The sequence below is a fragment of the Crinia signifera genome, chromosome 5 (genome assembly GCF_055691185.1).
Source record: "Crinia signifera chromosome 5, ASM5569118v1, whole genome shotgun sequence".
In the NCBI taxonomy this organism is placed as follows: Eukaryota; Metazoa; Chordata; class Amphibia; order Anura; family Myobatrachidae; genus Crinia; species Crinia signifera.
Window position 1 is genome coordinate 34,173,617 of NC_139221.1, and position 24,702 is coordinate 34,198,318.

A 24,702-nucleotide genomic window follows, 5' to 3' on the forward strand; every position below is an offset into this window, starting at 1 on the left:
CCTGTCCTACTCCCACCTATACCACCCACACTAATGACCTGTCCTGCTCCCACCTATACCACCCACTCTAATGCCCTCTATCACTTGTCCTTCTTTTGTCTATATTATATTATCCTATATTTAATTAGCATATGCTACTCACACTATTACACCCTTGCACATTCCCTACTACCACCTATACTACCCACACTAATGCCCACTCACACCTGTCCTGCTCCCACCTATACCACCCACACTAATGCCCTCTCACACCTTTCCTGCTCCCACCTATACCACCCACACTAATGCCCTCTCACACCTGTCCTGCTCCCACCTATACCACCCACACTAATGCCCTCTCACACCTGTCCTGCTCCCACCTATACCACCCACACTAATGCCCTCTCACACCTGTCCTGCTCCCACCTATACCACCCACACTAATGCCCTCTCACACCTGTCCTGCTCCCACCTATACCACCCACACTAATGACCTCACACCTTTCCTGCTCCCACCTATACCACCCACACTAATGCCCTCTCACACCTGTCCTGCTCCCACCTATACCACCCACACTAATGCCCTCTCACACCTTTCCTGCTCCCACCTATACCACCCACACTAATGCCCTCACACCTGTCCTGCTCCCACCTATACCACCCACACTAATGCCCTCTCCTGCTCTCACCACTCAAACTAGTACTCCCTCACATCCCAATCTCCATTCTGAGCCACACTCACTCGCTGCTGTTCCCTCATCAAGGCTCGATAGCTTGGTTTTTGTCACAGACAGTATGGACTATTCTAAAGCCGTGTACACACGGCAGCGATATGGGCTATAATCGCTGGAAATATGGTCGCTGGCCACCATATTGTCAGTGATTGGAGTATGCCCGTGCGCGCTCCCATTTTCAGCCCCATTCTAATCGCTGGTTGCAGGAGCTTGCTCCTGCAACCAGCTGATTACCTCTGCGGCTCCCCCGGCAGAGGTTCCTTTTCATCAGCGACCATCTCTGGTCGCTGATGAACAGGAGACACTGAGCAATATATCTCCCCCGTGTGTACACAGCTTTACTGTTTTCTGAATTCCACCAAAAAAATAATCTGTTTCCTCATAGCTGCGCGCTCTATAACTGTCCTGTAAAATCCTGGTGCTGGATTCTTCCTCTTATGATGCTATTTATACTGATTTCTATCCGGCTTAGATTCACACAATGGTTGATAGTCTGAAACTCTCCCTCACCGATCAGCAACTTCCGATGTTCATCCGCATAATGCAGCTGGGGATCGCTCTTTACTATGGTGAAATCGGAAACCCTAAGGAAGGCAGCACAGAGGATCCTCCCAGCCACGCAAAGGACATCATTGTCAGCATGCCCGGTAAGTGCAGTTAATAAGATGTGCGGTGAGCGCACATTGTGGTTTATGAGATTAGTGACGTTATTTTCTCTGTAATGTCTTCTAAAGGAAACTCAACATTGGTTTTCTCAGGATATCTCCGTCTATCATAATTATTGTTTGCTAAACTTATTCCCAATGAATCTGATTTTCCTGCATAAAAAATAATATATAGATTTTTCTTTTATTGTGCGGAATGAAGTCAAAAGTTTGACCATGATCATATTGACTCTATGGTGTTTGTGGTGGGGGTCGGGGGTGGAGTTTGGGTGCTTGATAGCCTAACCGTGTCCTACCTTGCCTTTGTCCCTGTCCCACTGGTCATGTCCATACCACTCCTTTCCAGCGGTGTAGCTAGGTGCCATGGTGCCCGGAGCAAGGGCATATTTTCTGCGCCCCCCCCCCCCCCCCCATGGGGGCGTGGCTAACATGTGTTGGCATGTTACATTTACAAGAAAAAACTTAAAAAATTAGACACTATATAAGACGCTGGTACGGAATCTGCTGCGCTATATAAGACGCTGGTACGGAATCTGCTGCGCTATATAAGACGCTGTTACGGAATCTGCTGCGCTATATAAGACTCTGTAACGGAATCTGCTGCGATATATAATATGCTGTAACGGAATCTGCTGCGCTATATAAGACGCTGTAATGGAATCTGCTGCGCTATATAAGACGCTGTAATGGAATCTGCTGCGCTATATAAGACGCTGTAACGGAATCTGCTCGCGCTATATAAGACGCTGTAACAGAATCTGCTGCGCTATATAAGACGCTGTAATGGAATCTGCTGCGCTATATAAGACGCTGTAACGGAATCTGCTGCGCTATATAAGACACTGTAACGGAATGTGCTGCGCTATATAAGACACTGTAACAGAATCTGCTGCGCTATATAAGACACTGTAACAGAATCTGCTGCGCTATATAAGGCACTAACGGAATCTGCTGCGCTATATAAGACGCTGTAACAGAATCTGCTGCGCTATATAAGACACTGTAACGGAATCTGCTGCGCTACATAAGACACTAACGGAATCTGCTGCGCTATATAAGGCACTAACGGAATCTGCTGCGCTATATAAGATGCTGACAGCTGTAAATATATATATATATATATATATATATATATATATATATATATATATATATATATATATATATATATATATATATATATATATATATATATATATATATATATATATATATATATACAGATAAAGAATAAAGATATATACAGCACACAGCAGGGCCGGGGTGGCAGCAGAAGCCAGAGAGATTTACTCTCCCCACAACCCCCTCCCCTCCCCCGGGCCCCACGAATGCCAAATCCAAGTTTATTATGTTTATTTTTAACAACATTAATTAGTTGTATATAAAAATGAAAAATCCACCTTCAATAAGGAATCAGGGCGGCACGGGCGGCAGCATCAAACCTTCTCCTCCTCCAGGCTACAGCCAGCGCTTGGGAAGGCTGAAGACGCTGCTGTAGCCAGGGAGGAGGGAGTGAGTCACTCTGCATAGCAGAGGCAGGTGACTCTGGGTGGGAGGAGTCTTTATTGCTGTTACGTTACGCTGCCCGGAAGCCAGACCGGGCAGCAGCAGCAGCAATTTTTAGTAAAGAGAGAGGATTCAGCCCGCCGCCCGGCCTCACCGTCCGTGACGCTTGGCGGCAGAGACCGGGCGAGCGGGGCAGGACGGAGGCAGGCGCCGGGTAGGGCAGCCGCCGGCGCACGCTGCCCTACCCGGCATACTTGAACTTCTGCAGCAGGCATCATTTGCGGAGGGGGGGCGGGCCGGCGGCGCCATTCGACCAATCGCCGCCCGGAGCATGAGCTCCGGTGGCTCCGCCCTCCCTACGCCTCTGCTCCTTTCTCATGTTCCCTCTCTCCTGGTCCTGTCACCTCTTTGCCATCTCCCTGTCAGCTGACCCTGTCACATCTGTCCTGACACCTCTGTCCTGACAATTTCACCTCTTTCCTACCCTGTCCCCTCTCTCTTCTTACCACTATCATGTCCCTGTCCTGTCACCTCAGTTCTGCCCTTGTCATCCGTCTCTCTTGTACACCCTGTTCTGCTGTGTCCTTGTCACCTCTGTCCTTGTTTTGTCACTTCTGTTTTGGCCCATGTCACTTTATCCTGGTTCTGTTACAAATATATATGTATGTTCCAGTGTGTGTGGGTGTGTTTACCACTCTGTGCCAATGTGGGGAGCCCATTCAAGATTTTGCTATGGGGCAAAGATCTGGTTATGCCCCTGGGTCTAGGGTTTGATCAAGATTTATTTAAAAATATTTTGTGGTTTTCACTGAACACTCTTTTTAATTGAAATACATATAAATCCCCCCTTTAAAAAAAAAATAATATATAAATCTAGATAAATAAGTTTATAAATAAAAATGATCACGATTTGATGATGTACACAGGACATGGGCATCATTTAGGAAACAGGTCCCAGAAGCCTGATTGATAGATTCCATAATCTCAGCATTCCTCGGCTAAGTCATGTAAGTTAGATCTGTGCATTTTGTTTGTAGTTTTCCTATAGTATGGGCTGATCTGTGGCAGCATCATTTAGGCAATTGGGACAATGATTAAAGATGGTACCCAAAATAAAACAATGTGGACAATTGCAATTATTGTCTACTGGAAGTTCAGTTTTTTTTTCACCCATTTGTGTCTTAAATGATTACAGGCACCGTTTAACTTTGATCAGAAATTTGGTCCTGTAAAATCAAGGGTTCAGGATGAGGGATGGGTTGGAATACATCTGTTTTTAACAGCTTACAGATACAGCAGCTGCCCAACATGACTATCCCAATTATTATATATAATTCATTGCTGACATGGTCCTGAAATTAAACGATGCAGAGATTATGTCATGCTTTGTGTTCCGGGGATAGGAAACACCTTTTCCAAAGGGAAAGGTTTAATTCCTGCGGAGATGATAGTTCAGCTGGGGACTTCTTCTAAAGACATTGTAACGCTCTAGCATTAAAATCTATATGGAAACTCCCTCTCAAGGCCAAAGCTGCCTAATGGAGGAATTTACCTAAGTACATTGTAACTTATTTGTGTTGTTTACGGTTCGGGTTCTCATCAGATGACCTCGAAAAGCACTAACGGGTCATTCTTGGTGTATTTCTGTCTGTGCCACACACAGCGGCCAAGCGGGTCCCGTTAAGAAGGACCCACTTTGCTAAAAGGAGGCTGCGTGGGGCCACCGTTGCGGCCCGATACTGCAGAACAGGATTCGTCCAGTGTCGACTGGATTTCTTGGGGAACACAGCAGCACTGTGTGAACACACACTTTCAAATGTATGTGTTCGCCTTGAAATCCAGTCGTCCCGCCGTCCTGTCCAAAAACACCATGCTGCGGTAGGACCAGGCGGCTGCGGCACCACCACTTAGGTGTGGGTGGCCGCATAGGAGCCTTTGTGCTGAACGACATCCGCTTGCCCGTTATGTGTGGCCCCAGCCTTAGAGCCTCAGCACTATGGCCTGTCACTTACTTTGAGGCCGGCAACTCACCGGTTCACCGGTATTGAAGTGGAGCCGAGGTACCTATGTCAAATTGTCTCTCTCTGGGGTAAATTTACTAGTGTGAGTTTTTAGACGTGAGAGCTGTTGCCCATAGCAACCAATAAGATTTTAGATATTATCCTTTAGAAGATACTAGAAATAGTAAATTTTGATTTGTTTCTATGGGCAACACCTCTCACTTCTCAAATCTCAATTTGGGTAATGTTCCCCCTTACCGTTCCAAAGGGAATTGATCGGCTGCGTCTCTCGCTAGTATCTCAAACTTCTATCTATCTATCTATCTATCTATCTATCTATCTATAGAATGGTGGATATATCTATCATGTAGTGAAGAACATAGTTGCACAGGTAACGCTAATAACACAAATACAAACGTGGTTTGCGTGGTCTTTGGTGATATGACCACCAGGTAAAACCGGTGCTTTTTAAAAATAAAACCGGACTAAAACATTGCATGTACTGTTTCAACGCTGCATATTCGCTTACTAAATGCTGTATATAAATTAGGAACCAGATAGTCCCAAAACCAGATAAAAACAGTCATGTGATCGAAGGACACGCAAACACGTTAACTCCTCTTGCGCAATGCTTATAGAGTCATTTTTCTGGTGAGGTTATATTTAATTACACAATTATTTATTTATTAACAGTTTCTTATATAGCGCACACAGATTCTGCAGCGCTTTACGTAGTATAGTTGAACATTCAGGAGCTTACAATCTATGGGCCTTATTCTAGTTCACTCTTTCTGACAAAATCCTTCTTAGATGGACAAAACCATGTGCACTGCAGGGGGGCAGATGTAAAATGTGCAAAGAGAATTAGATTTGGGTGAGTTATTTTGTTTCTGTGCAGGGTAAATACTGGCTGCTTTATTTTTACACTGCAATATAGATCTCACTTTGAAGTAAAACCCCACCCAAATCTAATTCTCTCTGCACAAGTAACATCTGCCCCACCTGCAGTGCACATGGTTTTGTCCATCTAAGAAGGATTTTGTCAGAGTGAACTAGAATAATGCCTTATATTCCCTACCACACCTATACACGCACACACACATTCTAGGGTTAATTTTGTTGGGAGCCAATTAACCTATCAGTATATTTTTGGATTGTGGGAGGAAACCAGAGTACCCGGAGGAAACCCACGAAAGTACGGGGAGAATATACAAACTCTGCACAGTTAGGGCCATGGTGGGAATGGAACCCATGACCTCAGTGCTATGAGGCAGTAATGCTAACCATTACACCATCCATACAAGTTAATATTCTATTTTTGTAGCGCAGGAGCTTTTTACCATTACTAAACATACTACTACTAATAATAATAAGTTTATTCTTCTTACCCTTTAGTTACAAACCAACAATATTATCTAATTCAAAAATATTGTTTTTTGTTACCACTTTTTCCTTTAATCACAGTCCCAGGATTTGAATCTGTGTGTGATTTGAAGTCTCTATTTGTTAGATTGTGCTAGGATACTGGTGGTTAGGAATTGTGCATTGAAAGGACATGCTGGGAGATGTGGTATGAGGAGGAACTGTTTATCCCTGAACAAAGTGACATTGATTACGGCAGACAGATAAAAGCGCAGGCAGACTCCATAGACTAATCATCTCCTTCTGTTTCTGCCTGTGTGTGAAAACATAATTGTTTCCTTTTTATCTGCCACCGACTCTGCAACTAATACGTATTTTCCCGGGGTAATCATCTTTATATGCTTCTGTCTGATTGGCAGCAGATAAACACTCTGTGGTAGATAGTAACCAGCATTTAACCCATCCTGATTCATTTCCACATAGTCTACTACGTCTGATTCACTCCTAGTGGTGGCAGCAAGTAATTGCAAGATCAATCCTAGATCTCACGGCTCCTGTGGCATTATGTCCTTATTTATTACCAGTTATTTATATAGCCCATATTTTTAGGGTTAAAGGTAAAAAAAGTCTGAAATCTCTTTGGTAATTTCTAAACACAGTAATACAGATTACTGCCCTCAACACGTGTACAATTAAAGGTGGCCATACACTGCTGCCATGTCTCATGCAGCAGGATACATCGCATGCAACCGCGTTCCCTGCTGCCGGGAGGAGGCCTAATCCAGAGATTATGATCTCTGGATCCAATCCGATGCGCACGTGCCGCACATTGAATGTCAAAACACATCTGATTTGGACAGTTCTAGGGCCAAATCTGACCTATTTATTGGGGCTTTTATGTTGAAGATGCAAAACTTAAAAAGTGATGAGATAGAGTGGGTGCCAGTTCGCAATCCTAATATAGAGCGCATGGGGGATATTCAATGGTTTTGTAAGAGTGTGGGACTTCAAATAATAAAGAATCCATGGTACTTGTTTCCTAGAATGGCCACAATCGCGGGCATCGTGTACCTTAAAGTTAAGGTACACGATGCCCGCGATGGACCCGATTTCCTTTGAAATCAGGTCCATTTTGCCGGCAAAGGCAAAATCGGGGGCATCGCGTCGGTCGCGGCCATTAACATGGCCCCCGACGCGATGCCCGCGTTTTTGCCATAGGCTTCAATGTTAAAATATTTTTTAACATTGAAATCGGGAGCATCGCGTCGGTCTTGTGCCATTATAATGGCACAAGATGAGATGGACTTGATTAAGTCCATCTCACATAGGAAACAATGTGAAATGGGCCAATATGACCCATTTCACATTGTATATGGCCCCGTTGTCACCCCACGATTGACGCCAACCCGAAGCGTGGCGAGCGGCGGCGGTGCGCGTCCTCCGACCTTTTCATACCCCTACTATCCACGTCGGCGTGGAGTTGAGAATATAAAGTGTGGCGAGCGCAGCGAGCCACCGAGCCCGAAGCGTGGCGAGGGGACGCGTATACCTGTGAAGTTATACGCGTCCCCTCGCGGGGCTCGCTGCGCTCGCCACACTTTATTTTCTCAACTCCACGCCGACGTGGATAGTAGGGGTATGAATAGGTTGGCGGACGTGCACCGCCGCCCCTCGCGGGCTCGCTGCACTCGCCACGCTTCGGGTTGGCGTCAATCGTGGGGTGGCGGCATTGAGGGGGTAAATTGGGGGTCTGGGGAATATTTTACATTGAATCCAATGTAAAATAGGGTCCCAGGGACCCTATTCACATTTGATTCAATGTAAAAATGCGATGCGACCGACCCGATTTTGCCGACACGACCACCCCGATGCAAATCGGTTTGGCCGTGCTAGGAAACAAGTACCGAATCCACATCCCTCATGGGCTATATCCTCGCACATGACATCTGATAAGACAACCCCAAAAACAAAAATAAAAGTAAAAAAAGGTGGCCTAATTACAAAAAAAATTGTGTTCTGTATAATCTATCCGGACACAGAACTGTCATCTGTCTAAAGGTGCCCATACACCGTGCATTTTTGCTGTGCGATGCGCGCTCCCGCGGGCATCCCATTGCACAGTTCAGTAAGTATGTGCTGCACATACTTTTTGAGCTAGCTTCGGATCACATTGCACGCGATCCGATATAGCCCAAAATGCATGCGATAAACGCATCGTGCATGGGCACCTTTTAAATATTTAGCTTTACCCATAACTGTTGTTATTTTGTCCATGTGGATGAAACGCATCTCAGAGCACCACAGTCATTGGTCATTTCCCCCTTGGAGGGAAGCAGTTGAAAGCTTATGGCAGAGGTTCCAAATCTGGGTGATGTGGCACCCTGGGGTACCACGGGGCACTTGCATAGGTGCCCTTGATTGGTGGTCCAAGACAGATTAAAACTACTTACGTTCATTATAATAGGCAAAACCAGGGTTTGTTTACAAATTTTATGATTGGACGCCACAAACAGAAGCAAACCCTGTCCCTCCCTTTATATAACTGAACCTCAGGAGGACATATAAGCACAAATTAATTATTTTTTATTCTGAATTTGACCGGTAGTTAAACCCCGAAACTTAGCAAAAGCAAGCAGCCTCTGGTCTTTGAGTATAAGTCCGAGTGCACGCCAATATATATGTATACATACAAACAAAAGTTTTAGTCATTTGGATAAAAGTTAACTATTCTTTTTTCCTTTCTTTAAGAGCTGTAATGTAGCAAGTTGCAGCATTGGCTGGAACATCTGGGAACCAGTAGCCCAGTCCTTGGTCTCGTATAAACTTCCATATGCGTCTTTGGTTTCTCAGGAATTAATTCTGAGAAAATCTTCAAAGTGTTGCGTTGCCGGCAGTCTTGGTACATAACAGCCCAGTGGGGAAACAGAAACATTAAAACTTTTTTTTCCCCCCAGTTGTATGCTTCCCATTTCTCACCATAATTGCTCTAGGTCAACCCAGTATAAATATAAGAGTAAAGTACGATACTGGAAGGAATATCCAAATCATATGAAGTTTTTTTTATTTTTTTATTATACCGTTTTAAGTTCTATATTTATAATATTTTTTTTTTAAATTGTATATTTATTTTTGGAAAATGACAAAATAATTGTGTAGCAATCTGGTTTATAATACTGTACACCTGTAGATGTGTTCAGACCTGGAACACTTTGGGTCCAGCATATTTATGTAGGTTTTTCAGGAAACATTTGTATCACAAATCATGCATGCAAAGTAATTACGTAAAATCTAGGACATGACTTCTAACATGTGTTATTCCGGGGAGCAGCTGTTTCATATATTTTACTTTCCCTGTCTGATAATGTTAATGAAATTCTATTGTTTCCTGTGCAGTTTTTATTTTTTTACTTTGTGATATTTATTTATTTTGAAACCGCATTAGTTAAAAACAGTATTGAAGAAGAAGCAAGACGTTTTACTCCCACACTCGGTGTCTGTGCTTCCGTCGTCGGGATGCTTCCCTTAGAGGTTAAATGAATATGATCCACATGGTTTTATTAGGCTTACATAGACTGTACAGTAAGAACAGATCCTGTTATAGTGTAGGACTTTAAAACATTTAATTTAAGTAGAAACATCATTGGTTTACGGAATTAAATATTTGAGAGTAGGGTAGCCTAGGCATAATTAATTGATGACCTATCGTACAGACTAAAAGAAACCTATTTGCGTATTATCTTCGCAGAATAAATAAAAATAAATGTTTTCTAAACCTTTAATGCAACATGTGTGGAGACAATTGGAATTAGAGCTGGTAAGCAAAATTTGGATTTAATGGCTACATGCGTTCAGATTTACCTGCCGCAATTTGGTCTTTAGAATCAAAGGCCCCCATACAATATGCGATTTGGGCTGATTTTACCCAATTCCGGTGGAACGGGCTGAGGAATCGAGTGAAATCTGTACACACGGTGCTATTCTGACTCATTTTCTATTCAATTTTGGTTGTATCGATAGAAAGTTAGTCAAAATCGCACAGTGTTAGCCGTGTATGATCAAGATCTGATCCTTATGCAGGGCACTGTGGTGTATATCCTTTGGTCAGTGTAAAGCTGGTCTGTAAGTGAGCTGAGATATACGTGATGCCATCCGGATGTAATGGGTAGGTATGAAAATAACAGACAGCGGCACTCAGCAGGATTTTCAAAAGCGTATATTCGGTGACACAAAACCAACGTTTCGGGGTCTAGCCCCTTTCTTAAGGTGTAAGTGAGGACACCTTGACAAAGGGGCTAGACCCCGAAACGTTGGTTTTGTGTCACCGAATATACGCTTTTGAAAATCCTGCTGAGTGCCGCTGTCTGTTATTTTCATACCTACCCATTACATCCGGATGGCACTGACGATCGAGGAGTGCCGGACCGCCCCACAACTCTATATAATCAGCATGCTCCGCTTGGTTAGAAATGAAGACAGGAAGCGGCACTCTCCAAGCGGAAAAAACGTGTAATCAAATCATCAATGCTGCGATAAGGTCAGACAAACGCCAACAGTTCCGAGGCCGACTGACTACATTAACATAACATAGTGAAATTAAGCTTTTCATTGACTTCACCATGTTATGTTAATGTAGTCAGCCGTCTTGAAGAAGAGGCTTTGGCCTCAAAACTGTTGGCGTTTGTCTGACCCTATGACTGTATTGATTATACCCACACATACATCTTTTTACATTAAATGTGCCCCACTGCCTGGTCTTGAACCAAAAAAAAAAAAAAAAGAAAAATGTTGTATCAGAATATACCGACACCCAGGCTTATTTATATGTTTTCGTGTAATGCATAAACTCACAATCAAACTCAAATATTTCAATAAACCCCCCACCCAACGTCCTTATCTTACCTGTAAAGCTGGCACCATGCATTTAAGACCGTAGAACATGCTTGAGATAGGCATATGAATATCCTTACAAAGAAATAAGGATTAAAAAGGGTTGAGATTACCTTAAGGGTAAAAAAGGGGCAGACTAGATGGGCCAACTGGTTCTTATCTGCCTTCAAATTCTATGTTTCTATCCAGGTCCAGCACCTTGTTGCTGGCATTGTGTGTGTGGTTTATATTACCTGGAATGTTTGGAGGCACGATAAATGTGTATGTGTTTGAATGGACATAAATACACATACAACAGCTGAACAACTTACACCTTAATTGACCCATTTAGGTTATTTGCACGTGGCACAGTTGTGTGGCTGACTCCTCACATGGCACAACGATTATTGTGTTTTCATGATGGATAGTCTGCGACCATTCCGAGGTGCTGGATTTCATTCATAAGGAATGTTTCACACCTAATTATACACGTGAATGAATCATGCGGTTGTAATGGGTTCATGCGGAATTCATGCAGGTACTACAACTTGGTCTTGTGCCTATACTACCCTGACACACTCCTTGCTCAGGTGGTGGTGGCGGCGGCGGCCTAATTGGGATTAGGACCATTCTCTTTATTTTATCATTACCAACATTTAGGGCATTAAGGCAGTTTGTTTTAAAAGGCTAAAGACGTCTTTGTTATCTGTATAAAACGTTTCACTGTTTTATGGTGGCCGGGGAATGGTGGTGGTATGTTTAACACGGTATGTGGTTTCTGGGTCGAAAATGTCTAGGTCGGCCACTAATAGTCAACAATGACTAGGTCGGCACCTAAGAATGGTCGTCATGTGTTTTTCACATTTAAAAAAAAAAAAAAAGTTTTCTCATACTTTACTATCCAAGTGGGCATAAAGTGAGCGAGGCACCGTTGCCCGAAGCATGCGAGGGGGTGCGGTGCACTTAAACGGTGTTTAGGTCGACAGACTCCCAAAAAAATTGAAAAACTCATGTCAACCTTATTCATGTCGACCATGTCCATGTTGACCAAAAGCTTGTGTGGACCTTCTGTCAATGTTGATCATTCTTAGGTGTCGACCTAGTCACTGTCCACCATTAGTGGTCGACCTAGAGACAGTCGAACTAGACATTATCTATCATCTATACCAGGGATGGGGAACCTTTGGCCCTCCAGCTGCTGTTGAACTACACATCCCATACTGCACTGCTACATTTTTGCTATTTGGCCATGCTAAATCTGTTGCAAGGCATGCTGGGATGCGTAGTTTAACAACAGCTGGAGTGCCGAAGGTTCGCCATCCCTGATCTATACGGTAATCGTTTTTTTACATACATAGGTTTTTTTTTTAAATGTATCACTGATGAGTGTTGGAAATGACACGTTCCGAGTGTTCTGACACCTGGAAATCCACAGGTTCTTTTATTTGCGGTTGTTCTGTTAATTTTGTAACATTTACAGAAGGGAAAGGTGTTGCTTCCATACATGCTTTAATCCTCGTGATTGTATTCACAGGGTGACCCCCTAGGAGTTCAGCACATGTGCCAGAACCTTTGGCATCAGAGGGTTAAAGAAACTCAGTGAGTTGTCTTTCTGCGCACAAATGAGGTCAGGCCTCAGACACTGCCGGCAGCTGTGCTCTCCGTAACCTTTCCTTTAAAGATCTAAACTTGGTTCCTAATGTGTCTGTCAGAACTGATTTCTTTGTGATCCAGAAGCAGCTAGCGGGAGCAGATGAATTGCTCTCTCAACCCCGAGGTGGTTTGCAGCCTTGCAAGTCAGGGTGATGTCAATCATGCATCTCGGAAGACTGATTTGATGGCATACACCGGTACGGTGATGGAGGGAGGGAAGTGCTGCCTTTAGCTATCAGATTGTACTTCTTTATTATTTTTGAATACTGACATAACATGAAATTGCAAGAGTATACCTAAGAATAGTTGTAGCATTGGCGTTGCCATATTAGTGCTATATTGTACTGCTTTATATTAATGCAGGTCAACCCACCAAAACATGCATTAGGTAGATCACAGAAGGCCGACATGGCTTAGGCAGACAACTCAAATAGACTGACATGCTTTAGGTCGACACGAAGGTTGACACAAGCCTTAGGTAGACAGTCATAATGTCAAGATTGTTTTTTTAATCTCAAATGTCAACATGGATACCGTATCGGTGCACCGCGTCCCCTCGCGTGGCTTGCTGCGATCGCTGTGCTTCGGGCACGGTGCCTCACTGCTCTCGGCACACTTCTCCCTCCACGTCCTAATGGATGGTAGGGCATGAAATACCGCCTGTCGGCACATGCCGGCTGAAAAAAAAAAGAAGGTAAAAGCCAATGTCAAAATTTTGACTGTCGACCTAGACACTCTCAACTTTCCAACCATGTCGACCTTAAGCATGTCGCGCTATTTCAGGTGTCATCCTAAGTCATGTCGATCTTCAGTGGTAGACCCAATGCAAGTCCACCTTTTTGTTTGCTGACCCAACAACCATATATACGGGCCTGTCCCTAGAGCTGAAGCCACATAGACAATAGACAGTGGGCTCTACTGGTGATATTGTTAATGATATCGGCGGTAAGCCCATGGGAATGGTACAGCGCGTAAACACTGAACGATAACAAAACTTCCTCATCTTTGCGGCCACCGCTTACGCCATGGAACTTGCATAGCGTAACCGGCACCACCCTGGGTCCACGCTACCCTCCTGTGTCCACGCCACCATCTATTACCTTTAGTAAAGTTGTGGCAAGCGGAGCGAGCCACCGAAGCGTGGCGAGCGGACGGTGATGCTATTCTGGAAGCGGCTAACGTAATTGGCGTAAGCTGTGGCTGCAAAGACGAGGAAGTGCAAAAAATTGACTGTGTATGGGATCTTTAACCCTAACTCGCACCCTTGCTGGGCCGAATTGGCTGAAATTTGCTCGCACCCCTATGGAGGTGCGAGCACTTTTCAGCGAATTCGGCCCACCGTAAAGTGTGCCCCGGTGTCGTGATGAGTCACACTCAGGAAATTATACGCATCCTTCGGGGTTAATAGGATCGACCCCATAGGCGCAAATGTATGAAGCAGTGATAAGGGAGGAGAAGTGGCCCATGGCAACCAATCAGCCGCTACAATTACAAAGCAGTGAAAACATGTAACCCGGCTCCTCTGACCCAGGGCCTGTTTACACCAGTGAAGGAACCCATACCTCCCGACCTCCTGTGGTCAGTCCGGGGGTTGGGTAGGGGGTGCAGACAGCAGCAGCAGCGACATCCATTCACCTCACAGACGGAGGCTGGGGGCATCCCAGCAGCTTTCCCAGGTACTGGGCTTGCCCCCAGCACGTTGGTTGGCATCGCGGGTGTTCCGGCTGGTGGATTTCCCCAGGGCTTGGAGATGTCCTGTCCAAGCTCTGGCTCAGGACCCGCCTCCCCAACGTCACCTGGCCGTCATCGTGCAGGGTGGGGATGCGGTGTGAAAGGGGTAAAACGTTGGGTCGCAATTGGGTTGAAGACTGGTCCAAAAAACCTGCATTTTTGGTGTAATAGGATCATTTGTATTAGTTTAATTTTAGGTTTACTGTAACCAAGTTTCCATACAGTCTGTTGCCCTGTGGATAACATTATGCCTAAAGCAGGGCACAGATGTGCTGTAACCTAGGGCAACAACTCATTTTAATTCTAATTTCAATAAATAGCTAGGAAGCCACAAAAATAAAGCCCTTGATTTGCACACGTTTCAGGAAATGATGTGTAAACCAATAATCTAGTCCCCAGAACAATGTCAGCCCCACCTTCGCCAAAAAAGGTTTTCTATTTTGTTCAGCAATACCGTTAAACAATACACAGTATATATACAGCATTATACAATTTGAAAATATGTGTAATCTATATTGTGCCTTCTGTGACCTGTTATTTTGTTGCATTTTTATTTCTGTGTAAACGATAGTGTTTTCTGTTGAGAATAATACAAGTGCAGTGTGTCACCTTAGATCTGTATCTCCCAGTACAGACACCTGTGTGCAATATAATTCTCACCTAGTTGATCAGATAACCTTTTACAGGTCAGGGGGGACCCAGTATCAGATATAGATGTCTGGTCTGATACAATGTCCAGGCATTAGAGTGATTAACAAAATGTTTGTCTGTGTTTGTAAAAGAATGAAGATAAATTGTAATCAGGAAGTCAATAAACTAATTTGACCAAGAAGCCTATTAAATCATCTTTAAAGCATAGGCAACTTTCATAGTTGGTTTTCAGAATATGTACTTTTTTTTTTCACCTTTTTTATTTTCGATGTACAGAATGAAATATCTATTGGAAAAAGCATTGTTTCCATTATCAGTGCTGTTAGGGGACCTTGCTCGTTTTATTCACAAACTGACTTTCATAGACCTCTCACCATTACCCACATTCACTCTAGTGGACAGGTCATTGCCTTGTACAAGATCTGTGCACTCCTTTTATTATCACTGGGAGCATTCAGATGATCTGACAGATTTCAGAACTCACCAAACCATGTCTTTTTTAAGGTGCGTAAACACGTATAGATTTTTCTGTCTGATCTATCTGGTGGGAGCAAATGACTATCAAAAATTTCCAGCCAAATACAGGAAAACAAAAAAATATATATGCTTTGATAAATTGGTTATATCAGAATGATTTAAACAATTTGTCTGACTGATCACTGTCTGTTTTCAAGCGTTTGGGAACAATTTTTTGATTGTCATTTGCTCTCATACAGGTTCCAGGTTTTTGTTCCCACCAGATAGATCAGACAGAAAAATCTGTTCATGTGTACGCACTTGTAGTCCACTGGGACACAGTCATGTTGGTATAGAGAAAGGCCTTCCACAAACTGTTGCCACAAATTTGGAATCAGAACATTGTTCAAAATGTCTTGGTATGCTTAAACATTAAGATTAACATTGCCTTTTACTGGAGATAAGTGGTCTGGCCCAAACCCTGAAACACAGCCCTATACCATTATCTAGGGAGGCCACAGCTTTGCTATGTTTTAAATCCCAGGAGCAAAAAATCTATAAATCCCAGGATCCGGCATTGGTCTCTTGACACCTCAAACTGCTTAGAAGCAGTCCTTCGGTGGCTGAGTGAGCGGGCAAAGGCAGCATACCGTGTAGGCAGCTGAAATGGGGGCACACGCAGTGGAGAGAAGGTGTGTGGGGGTCGGCGGATGTGGCCAGTGCTTGGCTGTGCAGCGTGACTTCTCACATCACAGTGCACAGCATGTTTTCTGGGCAGTGCCTGAGCCAAGTGCAGCCGTATGTCGATCCCAAAATCCCAGGAATGTAGGGCCTAATCCTGGGATTGAAATCCCAGCCAAAAATTCCCCAAACCTCAGGATTCTGCTGATCCTGATCCTGGAATTGACATCCCTACCATTATTCCTCCTCCATCAAACTTCACAGCGGGCATAATGCAGTTAGACAGGTAATGCTCTCCCTCCATACGACAAACCCAGGCTCACTCATCTGACTGCCAAACAGAGAAGTATGATTTTCCACCGCTCCACAGTCCAGTGTCCGTGTGCTTAACACCTCTCCGTCCAACACTTGGCATTGGACCTTATTGAGGCCTTGCATGCAGGTGCTCGGCCATGGAAACCTATTTCAGTAAGCCACCACTGCACAGCTTTTGTGCTTACATTAATGCCAGTGGAATTTCGTTCCTCTTAAGCTATGGATTCAGCAGAGGATTGGCAACTATTACACAGCTTGCATCTTGACAGTCATGGACCCCTCTCTTTTATTTTACGTGGTCTTCCTGTTCATGGCTGAGTTGCGTTTGCGTCTAAACTTTCCACTTTCTAATACGATCACTTAAGGGCCGTACACACCACCTGGCCCCACCGACGCTGATATTGGCAGCAGGGGGGACCGGCATTGGCAAGTGCATACACACTTGCCAGTACCACACACGAGTGGGGCGGCAGGGGAACGACGGCCGTGTTTCCGCTGCAGCATGGCCGTCGTTTACAATGACCTAACTCGCCCAAACATGCTGGATGAGGGAGGGTGCCGTTAAAGATGGATCCCTCGTACACACTGGACTATATTGTTCACAATATCGTTCAGAAAGCCCTTTCGGAACGATATTATGACCAATATCATATAGTGTGTATGGGCATTTACAGTTGACCATGGAATAGCCAGCTGGGATTACATTTCGCAAATGTGGCATCCTATGACAGGTTACATAGTTACATAGTAGGTGAGGCTGAATAAAGCAATCCAGCCACCAGCCCATGGACATTGTTACCCCATTACCATCAAGGGGTATATTCCAGGGGTCCCACTGAGTCTCTACAACCCAGATTCACTGTGACCAACTGCCCAGTGGGCCAACTCCGGGTGTACTCACACCAAGTCACCTGTATATGGACATTGCTTCCCCAATACCATCAAGGGACTAATCCCAGAGGACCCACTGAGGCCCTGCCTATCCCCACAAGTGAACTAATCCTTAAATACCTTCAGAGGATTATCCCAACCGGACCCAACACAACCCACTTACATCCTCCAGCGGCCTTTTGGGGGCCCCGTTCCAAATAGAGAGGATCTTTGGGCACCTACCAGTCATCACTCACAGAATCCTCCAGCGGTAAAAAATCCGGTTCCGTGTCATAGTGAGGACCTGTGACTATTCCCCCCACCCGTCCAATTGGAGCAGTGTCTTTTCCAGTTCCAGCCATTGGGCTAAGTGCCCTTACCCAACATTGGATCGAGTACCACACGTTCATCCGGAGAGTGAGAATTCCTTCCCTTCCCCTTTTTATTTTTATAATGTGTATGTCAATGTTTTTATATATTAAGGAATCCATATTATCTTTATTGAATTTGTGTAATTCTTCATTGTAGTATCAGCGCTGCTTCTTTTTTCTTTTTTGAGGCTGAATAAAGACTTGCGTCCATCTAGTTAAACATATGTTTATAATAGCTTATCCCTTGTTGTAATGTATGTTCTGATATTTTAAAGACGGATTATGTTACTTATTCGTACCCGTGGATGTTTTTAACCAATAAATGTTTATCCAACCTTATTTTAAACATATTTATAGTGTCTCCCGACACCACTTCTCCAGGAGGAGTGTTCTGTGTGGCTAAATTGTCCATATAGTATGTATGTATGTATGTATGTATGTATGTATGTATGTATGTATGTATGTGCAGAGGCGGTGTGTGTGTGTGTGTGTACACACACACAAACACACCCCATCTTTCCAAGATACTGTAGGTGCTCAAACTTGAAACTTGTGTATGTTCTTGTTGCAGACTTTCAGGGCTACACCAGAGCTGTTTCCTAAGCACATACATTTATTGTTTTAATTTTTTCAAAAGTTTCTGGTAAAGCAGTGAACACATGCCCCAGTGCGTAGCTTGGGTCTCTTCCAGCGCCGGCCTTCTGTGGGATTTGTCAGTGTATTCAGTTATGTAGAATTATATAATGAAACAACTGTGTTCAGAAGCCGAAATGGAACTTTTCATTTCACGGTAACATTTGACCAGAGCGGGTGTGCACACATTTATTTTCCCCTTACATGACAGATTTCCTTGTCCTTCCAGCCATTGTTCCATTAAAAACTCATTGCGCACTATAAATTCTCAATGTAGTCATTAAAACAAAACCATTACAGGCGCCTGATGATTAAGGCATTTTCTACACATGCAAGGAAATATTAAAATACATTTTACATTTAATTGCGTAATCATCTTAATATCCTGCGTGCGGGAATGTATCATTTGTGAGCATACGTATTGAGCGCACGATTGTGTGTTTTCTGCAGGGTCTGAAGAGGAGATGGTTGCAGGAATGCAATATCCAGCACAGGAAATGTACTCTGGGCAAGACGACGATGACCAGCAAGGCTGGGTATCCTGGGCCTGGTCTTATGTTCCGGCCATAGTAAGTTATAGTAGCGATGAGGACGGAGAAGAAGGCTACACGGGAATGGAAGAGGGAAGCGCACCACAAGGACCAAAATCCAAGCTGTCTAAAGATCCAATCATCTGTATAGGCTTCTACTGTACGAAGGCCACGGTCACATTTAAGGTATGCTTGTTGTGTGATTGACCTTTTAGGTTAGCGGACAGATGGGCATTTTGCTGTGTGTTATTGAATTTCAGGGTCACTGAAAACTTAATTTAAGGTAACTGAAGTTTTAGAATTTGTTTTCAAAATCCTAGAAACATTTCATTCATAGTTTGTATATTACTATAAAATGTGTGAAATCATTAATAGAGTTTGCGCTGTTGAGAAAGGGTTAAAAAAAAACAGGTGGGTGAGTCAATTGTGTGTTGTGTTATTTGGGGGTATTGAAACCTGTAAGGTTTTTCGGCTAGCCCTAAAATACGGACATAAATATTTTCAGACGTTTTCTTCTGATTCGACTTTGTAAAAATTAGAATCGGCATCAGTAAAAACGGGCGCAAATTTGTCGAAAACAAGATTGTTTTCTAACAGTGCAGATTTTTCCAAAAAGGGCACTTACATTAAAATAAAGTCAATTTAAATTCAATTTTTCCGACTGTAGTAAAAATCAGCATTGATTGAATACCCGACAAAATTTGTTGACGAGATTGGACAGGCTTATTTGATGTGCAACACTTGTGTATCTGCGTGCGAGTCTTAGGGGTAAACTTACTAAGGGGTATATATTCAATTGATGTCGAAACTGCTTCCTTGCCAAAAAGATGGGAGTTTTCAACATGAATAGATCAGAAGGGGTTCCGATCTATTCAATCCTAGCTGTTTTTTTTCAGCAGGTCGAAATGTTCCTAACCTGCCGAAAACCATTTGGATTGACGGAGTAGCCGCTAATCCACCTGCTTTTGCCGGAAACATGTCCAAAACCTTTAGGCCGCCCACATCCTTCCACCGCCTCCTGTACCCTCTGGCTGTCTCCCGTTGCCGCTCGTCCCGCCGCACTCACCTCTCCCGCCGCTGGGCTGGGTGAGAGCAGCTCACCCGGCCTCGTCCAGCCTCCCTTCGCTGCACTCACTCGGTCCCTGCACCGGCCGGGTGAGCATCAATCAGTGGCCAAATCCGACATCTAGATTTGCCCGCTGTTTGAATAATGGATGCCGGATCCATTCCGGCAGAAGAATGTCGGAATGGATCCGGCATCAATTGAATATACCCCTAAAGCTTCTAAAAATGAAGAGTTCATGTTACCCATAGCAAACCAATCAGATTCTTTCTTTCATTTCTGTATTACATTCTAGAAAAGGATAGACAGAATCTGATTGTTTTCTATGGGTAACACCACCTTAGACTCAGTCACACCCTGATAAACAAGTGTTGCACATCAAATGAATCCGTCCAGCCTTGTCAACTAATTTTGTCGCACTACAAATAAGATGCACGTTAAAGCAAAAATAGGCTACACCCGGCCACATGACTTTATAAGGCTTCAGTATATGAGGAAACATCCGTAGGAGCGCGTGTTACCATACAGAACCCGCTGACAAGCCATCTCTGGTTCCGTTCCTGTTTAACAAGCTCCCATCTAGCGCTGTAACAGAATTTCCAAGTCGTAATTCCTACTGCTCCTTAACACCTCCTACCCTCGGATGACCTGTAACAAATTAACAAATATCCAGCGGGGAAGAAAAGTTACATCTGCAATGAGATGGTTCTGTATGAGATTCACATGTTGCACCGAGACGGAAAACATTAGCATTCATTGTTCTCCTTTCTTGCAAAGAATGTATGGAATTAATTTGTGGTTCATATTTTGGTATTAAAAAAAAGAGGAGTCCTATTTCTGCATTAGCATTCTGAGTGGTTGATACCATTCCAATGAAAAAAAAAAAGGGGGGGGGGGGTGGAGCATGCCCAATTAAACGTAACATTTTCCTAATACTGTTGAAAATTGTTCTTGTAACATTCAAGTTCTTTTAATCAATTAATTGCTTTTCCTCTGCAATAATTGCTGACAGCTGATGAGGGAGGAAAAGGAGAAATTGGGCTATAAATAAAATGATTTCTTGTTTGGCGATCATAGTTTCTTGCTTCACATTATGTTCTGAGTGACCTCATATTTAATAAGTGGGCTTTTTTATACTACCTAAAACAAGGTTTTTAATGACTGGCGGGCTTATAGCAGTGGTTCACAAACGCGGTACTCGCGACACACAAAGGTTATAAAGACATCCATTCTTAAGCACAGGTGATTTATTTAGTACCAGCAGATGAGCGGTGTTCAGCAACGATGCGAGAGCGCGTATCACGTTCATCGCTGGCCGGTACACCGTTTTTGAGCTGTAAGCAGCTCAAACGGCAAAACTGAACTGCTTTCAGCTCAAATCGCCCAGTGTGTATGGGCCTTTAGTCAAATTGTCCTACATGTAGTGGGATGTAGTGCCCATTGTAATGTAGCTACAAAAAAGGCCAACAAAATTCTGGCATGTATTAAGAGGGGAATGGAAACTAGGGACTCAAGGGTAATTATGCCACTGTATAAAGTACAGTTCTGGGCCCCACACTATAAAAAGGACATCATAGAATTAGAAAATGTCCAAAGGCGAGCAACAAAGCTTATTAGGGGAATGGAGAATTTAAGCTACGAAGAGAGATTAAGTAATTTGGGACTATTTACATTGGAAAAGAGACGTTTAAGGGGGGACATGCTCAACATGTACAAGTATATCAAGGGCCATTATAAGGAACTGTCACACACCCTCTTTTCTACTAGAAAGGATATCCTATACACACATCTCTATGTGTGTATGGGCGATCTAGCCATTGATTTAATGTTCTTATCCTGGACATTTATGATACCGTCAAACACAACAACAGACATCAGGGGACCTTGTTAACATACAGTAGATTTACAATGAGCAATATAGCTATTTTGCAGAAGTTTACCATTCACTCTTTGAAGCGCTTGATGACCCTCAAGCACACCCAAAACAGCATTATATAGTGCAGGTATTGATCTTAGAAGAGGTTTATAACTTGGAAGTTAGGTAGGAAATGTTACAATGGCTGGTGATGTTGCTGTGACATTGAGAATTTGCTCCGGAGCTGAGAACATAATGGCATAAATCAAGAGTCTGTGGACAATAAATCTAAACATTATGATTTTGATTTGTTCGTTAATGAAACCACTATTAAGGGTTTACAATTGGTTCATGATCCTAAATGCTCCGTTCTCAAGCGCAGCTCCTTTTACTATGAACGTTGCCACCCAGACACGCCGATTTAGCGGCTGCATAGAGGCGGTTAATGGATGTATCACTCTGAGTCGTGCCTACGTTCACAACAATGCACAGTATAGGAGATATCGCTAGATGCGTCTGCAAATAAAGATGCGTGCGACTCCCAAACTTATTTTCAGTTGGCTGCAATCATTAGTTTACCCCAGTTGTCCGTTTCGCCCCACTTTGCTAAAGATTTGGAAAAAGAGGAATCCCGATACTTGCCATAATATTTTGGCTATAAGTGTGCAATACAGTGTTATAGTGAATCCTAAGGCAAACGTTGTTTCCCAGAATGCAGCTGCTCTTTCCATAATCCTGAGTTACTGGGAACACCTGCGTCTCTATACTGGGGAGGCCCCGAGTCTTCCGCTCCCAATATACAGTATGCTGTTAATGTCAGGTCAAAAAGAGACATAAATATCTATAAGATGAGCTCCAATGACTAACGTGCAACCATTTGTCAGCTCGTCACTCCGCACTGAGCGCAATCTGCAGGACTGTAGCAGGAGGCGAGGAACTGCCCGCCACGCAAGTGTCGCTTTAAGGTACCCGGACGTTTTTCACCCCGTGTATAAGTGTAGTGTTGATAGAAGAGGTGAAAGTAAATGGAAGGCCGTGTATTAAATGGGGCAACTCCTGCCCAACTTTACATTTACGCCTGGTATATTTAACATCAGCCTCCTATGCAATGGTGAGGCTAATGTCTTGCAGCTGTTTCGGTGCACCTGTTTCCTGTCCAATAATACGCTGCAGCCAACAGTGAATGTTAATTTGTCTTCATCAATGCGGACCTGTAACGACAGATTGCCTTCTCCGTAACGCAAGCACTGGACGGTATGAAGTTGTGTGTTGTGTTTTCCAGCTGACTGAGATGCAGGCGGAGAGCAGCTATTACAGCCCACAGAAGGTGAAATCCAGAGAAGTCCTAAGGTGGGAGCAAGAAGGGACCACTATTGAGGTAATTCCGCTCTAGCCACGTTTATACCTGTGGAGTATGCAGTCCTAGGATAAAAACGATAACCATAGCTTTAATTACAAAATATTCATATATTATTGAACAGACGGAACCTTTTACTTCCCCTAGGTCCCCTTTGTTTTTCACGGTTCTAAGTACTTTCTGCCGGAGTGGTTTCCAAACTATCTTTTTTGGTAAAGCACCCAGCATCTTATTCATAGCACCCCAAGGCCAAGTGTTTCTTATTGAGAATTTCAGTACAAATGATGGGATGAATGAATTGTTCCTACCTGCAGGGGAGGTTCCAGAAGAGGGGATGCAGCACAGTTCCAAATTCAAATAGGGAGGTCACACCAACTGCCATTCCAAACCGACTCACTGGCATTGGGTGTGGCTTACCTATTTCAAATTTGAACTGTGCTGCAGCCCCACCTCTGGAACCACCACGGCCTACCTGTCACCCTTTCATCCAATTATGTGTTGGTGATGGGGGTCACGTTTTATGATTGGCTGCCAATAGCACTGGTTTTGCCTTTCATTTTGACCATATATAACTGTATTTGGTCCTGGACCACCATCCAGTGTCATCAAAAAGTGCTCAGTCACCCAGTTGCTAGGCTGCGCTCTGCGGGCAGCTCGGACTTTGACTCAGGAAACGGAGGGGGGGAAGGCCTGAGCCTGGGAGTGGTAATGCACTGCAGTGGCTCTGGGGCATGGGCATTCCGGAGGAGAAAGCTCAGTGTCTGTTGGGGTCTAGGTGACAGTGTTTTATCTTCCCATATCCTTGAAGTAAAAAGGACATGTGGTGAAATCTGATATCAGGATCCCTGGTATCACGTGACACTGCCTAATAACATTGCCAGTATTTCACTTTAGCCATTTTCTGGATAAGGATGTCTGCATATTGGTGACAAACCCACCCCCCTTCCCCAAAACCTTATTTCAGCCCTATTGCTGCTAATTATCTGCTGCTCCTATGCTGAGCTTTAGCCTCCTCATTCCACTCATTCAGCCACTGACTTTCTTTCCTTCCCCTTAAGCCTACCATCCTCATTGCTATCTCTCCAGTTTCTGCTCCCCTCTCTCTTGTGTCCACCTTTATTCCCCCCTGGAATAACAGCTCTTTGGAACAGTATCCTCTTCCCAATTTTCAGGACTGTCCAGCAGTCGAGACTCTGGAATAGCTTATGGGTGTTGCATTGGTACAGTATAGAAAATGGTATTCACTTACCTGGGGTCTGGCCATGCCCTCAGCATAATGAGCTTAATAAATCTACCCCTGAGTGTCCAGACCCAGTACTTTACTTCCCCGCCCACTCAGTCACATCACGTGTCGGCACAAGGCACAATGCCGTCTCTGCTCCGACACTGTTGGAAGGAATTGGATTGAGGTTCTAATGGTAACA

At 43.9% G+C, this 24,702-nt stretch overlaps 1 protein-coding gene across 6 annotated transcripts in view; it reads left to right on the forward strand.

Annotated features, from left to right (window-relative positions):
- VPS13B (vacuolar protein sorting 13 homolog B) overlaps positions 1–24,702 on the forward strand; it is a 790,826-nt gene that overhangs the window by 81,156 nt on the left and 684,968 nt on the right. For all 6 annotated transcript variants that reach the window (XM_083186988.1, XM_083186990.1, XM_083186987.1 and 3 more), the window contains exons 7-9: positions 1,186–1,360; positions 18,924–19,189; positions 23,204–23,299. In XM_083186988.1, the coding sequence (XP_083043114.1) occupies positions 1,186–1,360; positions 18,924–19,189; positions 23,204–23,299 (537 nt within the window). The remainder of the gene's footprint in view (positions 1–1,185; positions 1,361–18,923; positions 19,190–23,203; positions 23,300–24,702) is intronic.